At 42.2% G+C, this 6,000-nt stretch overlaps 1 protein-coding gene across 4 annotated transcripts in view; it reads right to left on the bottom strand.

The window, feature by feature from the left end:
- Positions 1 to 6,000, bottom strand: part of LOC135108094 (kinetochore-associated protein 1-like) — a 33,913-nt gene continuing 27,913 nt past the window's right edge. For all 4 annotated transcript variants that reach the window (XM_064018733.1, XM_064018732.1, XM_064018731.1 and 1 more), the window contains exons 26-30: positions 1,958 to 2,014; positions 1,565 to 1,691; positions 1,069 to 1,250; positions 670 to 756; positions 1 to 314 (exon numbers count right to left, since the gene is read on the bottom strand). In XM_064018733.1, the coding sequence (XP_063874803.1) occupies positions 300 to 314; positions 670 to 756; positions 1,069 to 1,250; positions 1,565 to 1,691; positions 1,958 to 2,014 (468 nt within the window). In that variant the 3' untranslated portion in view covers positions 1 to 299. The remainder of the gene's footprint in view (positions 315 to 669; positions 757 to 1,068; positions 1,251 to 1,564; positions 1,692 to 1,957; positions 2,015 to 6,000) is intronic.

The raw sequence follows: 6,000 nt of genomic DNA, 5'->3' as shown, positions 1-6,000 counted from the left end.
TTTGCAGTTAAACACTTTACTTGAAATTCTCCAAGCCCTTTCTCAAAACACGGCTGCCATATCAATATTCTTTTTAAATGTGAAGTTATGCTTTTTACAGAAGACATTAAGTCTATCTTCCAGTAATCAATAACAAAATATGATTATTATAAATATCTACAGTGTTATTAATGTGAGGCAATTCCTTAACCAGACAGAGAAACAAGATGATAACTGATGTAAAGGCGAGGGATTCCTACATTCCAAGAGGCTGTACAGTTACCTCACTCAGGCACTTTCCTCTACACAGGCGAGAAGAATCACTCCAGCAGCTCCTGTAGAGTTAGAGAACCAGGGCATTAGTCAGAGAAATTCAAGTAATCAAATAATAAACATCGACAAAACATGAGGCATTCATTATAAACATATAGGTTTGCAGTACCTAACACTTCAAATTTTCCATGTAAGATCTTCAAGAAATTCTTATGGTCATCTCAACATATTTTCCAACACTTGTGAGGCAGTCCAGCAAGTCTTCAGGAAGACTCATCCAGTTTACAAATTGTCATGAAACTTCAATGAGTATAAGATGAAATTATGTTTAAGAATGCCTACACAGCTGTGCCACATTTGTGTTGCCTCCTCACTGTCTCTTGCCAACACTGATGGCTGGAAATGTGTAGAGCTTACCTCAACACGCTTGGGGAAGGCAAACTGGGGCTTCAGCTTGAGGTATGTGTTCTTCAAGGTGTTATAGTCAGCTGCCTCAACCATGCTCTGTAACATAGTATTTTAGGAAGATAGTATTCTGCCTTCAAGCTGAGGGCACTGCAATACTGTTTCTATTGTAAAGGTAGAAGCTGAAAAGGTATTCTGGCTTCAAACTGAGGACATTGGATCAGTGCTTCTATTCTAAAGGTAAGAGATAAAAATGGCATGATCACAATTCTTCCCATTCTTATCTCTGTTTCCTCATTAACTACCATCCTTCACGAGAGAAAAGATTATTGGCCACTCTTCTTCTAAGGGGTGGCCACATGCACAATATTTTTTATCAACTTTCCAAGGAAAGTGTTAATAGCCACTTACCTGCAGGTCATGAGAGTTGTCTAGGTCAGCAGCAGCAATAGCCAGGCCAAGTACTGACAAGCTTAGGTCTGCACAGTATTGCAGAAGGGGTGCTGTGGACACCACCACAGGGCAGTGTCGCAGCAGCAGGTCTACACTGTGCACACAGCTGGCTAGGCTGGTCTCACTTACAGGAGCCACAGCTGCAATATGGCACCATTTGACTTGTAGTAGGAGAAATCTAAAATTTTCATATTCTGCCTAACTGTGCCACTCACTCCTCACTGATGCCTCATCTCTGTTGTCTAATTTCCTTTCTGACTGCAGCATGTGTCCTGCAGCAACAAATTATTTAAGTGCCCCATGCAGTGAATTCCCTAAAAGGAATGGCTTAAAACATGTTTCAAAAGAATTTGCTGATCCTTAGGAAAAGAACATAGTCGCATCATGTGTCCCCTCAAACAACTGCTAAGTTTTCCTGTGATAAGAAGTGACTCAATGTGCAACACATACACACCTTTAGTGAAAGGGTATGCAATGAGGGTGGTCCAAGCAGTGGTGAGGGCTGGCACCACCAACAGGTGTGGCATACTCTTCAGCTGCACTAACACTCGCTCCATCACAGACACCTCCAGCTGTCCAATCTAAACACCAAAACATGCCATTTACCACATACCTTCTACAGTGTATTTGCAAATAAATGTCATTCAAACATAATTTTGGACAATTTTCTTTTTATCAGGCTTAAAAAGGGAGAAATAGTAAAGTAAGCAAGGCAGTGGTGGGTATCTGTTACTCCTTCCTCACTCACCCTGAGAAAAGCCTATTCTCAGAAAAGTAGTTCTTTCATTTCCTACCACCAACAAAGCATGAGACAAACCCAAAGTGTGTGGGACATCTGCTGCCTCACCTTGACAAAGTGTGTGAGCTGCATGAGCAAGGCACCCCACAGAGAAGCCGCTGTCACCTGCAGGAGACACTCATTAGTTGGTATTTGAATGGAACTTGTGGTTTGGAAATTAATAAAAAATTGATGATAATGGATTTATGAAAATGTATATCAATACTAGCATTATGATGCAGAAGTGCAGAGAGTGGTCTCTGAGTCAGGAGTTTGGAATGGATGGTTAAATTCTTCAAGCTCTTCTGTAACAGCCAGCTGCTCCTTAATAGTACAAGGGTGAGGAGTGAAGTGGCTGACATGGCCAAGGTGTCACAACTATGCAATAGCAAAGAACAGGTCACACATGATTCAATACCAAATGGTTTCCTTTCTCTAAACCACAACTAGCTAAATACAACTAAGGAGGAGACAGTAGGCACCTGCCAAAACGATAATTACTCCCAGTGGGGTCTAAAGCACTGGATTAGGGGATGCTGTGAACTTATCATTAAACCCAGCTGTGACCTCACTGAACATTTCCCTTTGTGTCTCACAACACAAGGGGGCATTCACAGCCTGCCCTCTAAAGACAACTCTCTTCCTCCACACAAAACTACAAGCACCTAACAACATACACACCTTTCACTCAAAAATTCAAAATAATCATGGCAACTCCTACACCAGCCTCAGAGTCCCCATCTGGGGAGGGGACCACAAATGTCCCCAGGTCAGAATGCTCTTCTGATAATGACCCTAAGTGTCTTGATACCCCCCCTCAACTTTTTCTTCATTAACTTCTGCAACATTCATGGTCTTAGATCTAATTTTCAATCTGTAGAACACCACCTCTCCTCTTCTAAACCACATCTTTTCCTCACTGAAACACAGGTGTCTGAGGCAACTGACAGTAGCCCCTTTTCTGTTCCCTACTACTTTCTCTTATCCTCATTTTCAATCCAAAGCTGGATGTTGTGTTTATGTGCATGACTTAACCTGCTCTCATGCCCACACTCTTGAATCTTCTGAGTTTTCCACCATCTGGCTATGACTACAGAGTCACTCTCAAACTAAATCTATCTGTGCTGTATATCTCTCATCTAACACCTCTGACTATAAGAAATTCTTTGACTACTTAACTTCCAAAGTGGAACACATTCTGACTCTCTTCCCTTTTGCAGAGATCTCCATTTTTGGAGAGTTCAATGTTCACCACAAGCTTTGGCTTTCCTCTCCCTTCACTGACCATCCTGGTGAACTAGCCTTCAACTTTGCTATCTTCCACGACCTAGAGCAATTGGTGCAACACCCTACTCATATTCCTGACCGTCTTGGAGATACGCCCAACATTCTTGACCTTTTCCTGACCTCTAATCCTTCTGCTTATGCTGTCAACCTCTCTTCTCCATTGGATTCCTCCAATCACAATCTCATATCTGTATCTTGTCCTATCATACCAATCCCTCCTCAGGATCCCCCTAAGTGAAGGTGCCTCTGGCATTTTGCCTCTGCTAGTTGGGAGGACCTGAGGAGGTATTTTGCTGATTTTCCTTGGAATGACTACTGTTTCCGTGTCAGAGACCCATCTTTGTGTGCTGAGCACATAACAGAGGTGATAGTGTCTGGCATGGAGGCGTACATTCCTCCCTCTTTTTCTCGACCTAAACCTTCCAAACCTTGGTTTAACACAGCTTGTTCTTGTGCTATACATGATAGAGGTGGCCCACAAAAGGTACCTAAGCCTTCCATCACCAGAATCTCATGCAATTATATTTCTGCCCGGCACCTTGCCAAGTCTGTTCTCCAACTAGCCAAAACTCCTTCATTAATAGAAAGTGTCAAAATCTTTCAAGATCTAACTTCCCTTGTGACTTCTGGCATCTAGCCAAAAATATCTCCAATAACTTTGCTTCTTCTTTCCCTTCTTTATTTCAACCAGATGGCACCACTGCCATCACATCTATCTCTAAAGCTGAACTCTTTACTCAAACCTTTACTAAAAACTCTACCTTGGATGATTCAGGGCTTGTTCCTTCCTCTCCTCCACCCTCTGACTACTTCATGCTACCTATTAAAACTTTTCACAAAGATGTTTTCCAAGCTCTCACTGGCCTAAACCCTTAGAAGGCTTATGGACCTGATGGGGTCCCTCCTATTGTTCTCCGTGCATGCACCTTGCCTAGTCAAACTCTTTCAACTCTGTCTGTCAACATCTACCTTTCCTTCTTGCTGGAAGTTTACCTACATTCAGCCTGTTCCTAAAAAGGATGACCACTCTAATCTCTCAAACTACTGTCCTATTGCTTTAATTTCCTGCCTATCTAAAGTTTTTGAATCTATCCTCAACAGGAAGATTCTTAAACATCTATCATTTCACAACCTTGTATCTGATCACCAGTATGGGTTCCATCAAGGCCACTCTGCTAGTGATCTTCTTGCTTTCCTTACTGAGTCTTGGTCATCCTCTTTTAGAGATTTTGGTGAAACTTCTGCTGTTGCCTCGGATATATCAAAAGCTTTTGATAGAGTCTGGCACAAAGCTTTGATTTACAAACTACCCTCCTACGGTTTCTATCCTTCTCTCTGTAGCTTCATCTCAAGTTTCCTTTCTGACTGTTCTATTGCTGTGGTAGATGGTCACTGTTCTTCTCCTAAATCTATTAACAGTGGTGTTCCTCAGGTTCTGTCTTGTCACCCTCTCTTATTATTCATCAATAACCTTCTAAACCAAACTTCTAGCCCTATCCATTCCTATGCTGATGAAACATATCACCCTGCACTTTTCCACGTCTTTTCATAGACATCCAACACTTCAGGAAGTAAACATTTCACACAGGGAAGCCACAGAATGCCTGACTTCTGGTCTTTCTAAAATTTCTGATTGGGGCAGAGCAAACTTGGTATTGTTCAATGCCTCAAAAACTCAATTCCCCCATCTATCAACCCGACACAACCTTCCAGACAACTATCCCCTCTTCTTCAATGACACTCAACTGTCCCCCTCTTCTACACTGAACACCCTCAGTCTGTCCTTTACACATAATCTGAACTTCACATAAACTTCACATCTCATCTCTAGCCAAAACAGCTTCTATGAAGTTAGGCATTCTGAGACATCTCCGCCAGTTTTTCTCACACCCCCAGCTGCTAACTCTGTACAAGGGCCTTATCCGTCCATGTACAGAGTATGCTTCACATGTCTGGGGGGGTTCCACTCATACTGCTCTTCTAGACAGGATGGAATCAAAAAGCTTTTCGTTTCATCAACTCTCCTCTAACTGACTGTCTTCAGCCTCTCTCATTGCTGCAATGTTGCATCTCTAGCTGTCTTCTACTGCTATTTTCATGCTAACTACTCTTCTGATCTTACTAACTGCATGCCTCCCCTCTTCCCACGGCCTCACTACACAAGACTTTCTTCTTTCTATCACCCCTATTCTGCCCACCTCTTTAATGCTAGAATTAACTAGTATTCTCAATCATTTATCCCTTTCTCTGGTAAACTCTGGAACTCCCTGCCTGCTTCTGTATTTCCACTTTCCTAAGACTTGAATTCCTTCAAGAGGAAGGTTTCAAGACACTTATCCTTCAATTTTTGTCTACTGCTTTGAACCCTTTTCTGGGACTGGCATCTCAGTGGGCTTTTTTCTTTTTTATTTATTTATTATTTTTTTTGTTGCCCTTGGCTAGTGTCCCTCCTACACACACACACACACACACACACACACACACACACACACACACACACGTGTGAGCACTGTGCTTCTACGAGATTCAGCTATTTATCCTGATTGCTGCCTACTGCTTTCATCAAGGATGCCTAGATATGTGCAAAAGGAAGGAGAGCTGCTAGTGTGTGTCCTGTCTCAAAAATTATCCTGTAAATGTGCTTGTTGTGATGAGAAATGGATAGAGAAGATCTCAGCTGTGGCACTATCGATGAAGGTAATGTAAACAAACCCTTATCTACTCTCACTTCAGCTCTGCAACCTAGAGGTATTTCTATAAAAACTCCTCTGGGGTTAAGGCAACTTGGCAAGTCAAGTGGAATGTGGAATTTCTCAGGTATTTAA

The sequence above is a fragment of the Scylla paramamosain genome, chromosome 16, assembly GCF_035594125.1.
Source record: "Scylla paramamosain isolate STU-SP2022 chromosome 16, ASM3559412v1, whole genome shotgun sequence".
NCBI classification, from domain to species: domain Eukaryota; kingdom Metazoa; phylum Arthropoda; class Malacostraca; order Decapoda; family Portunidae; genus Scylla; species Scylla paramamosain.
This window is presented reverse-complemented; position numbering and strand designations above follow the sequence as displayed.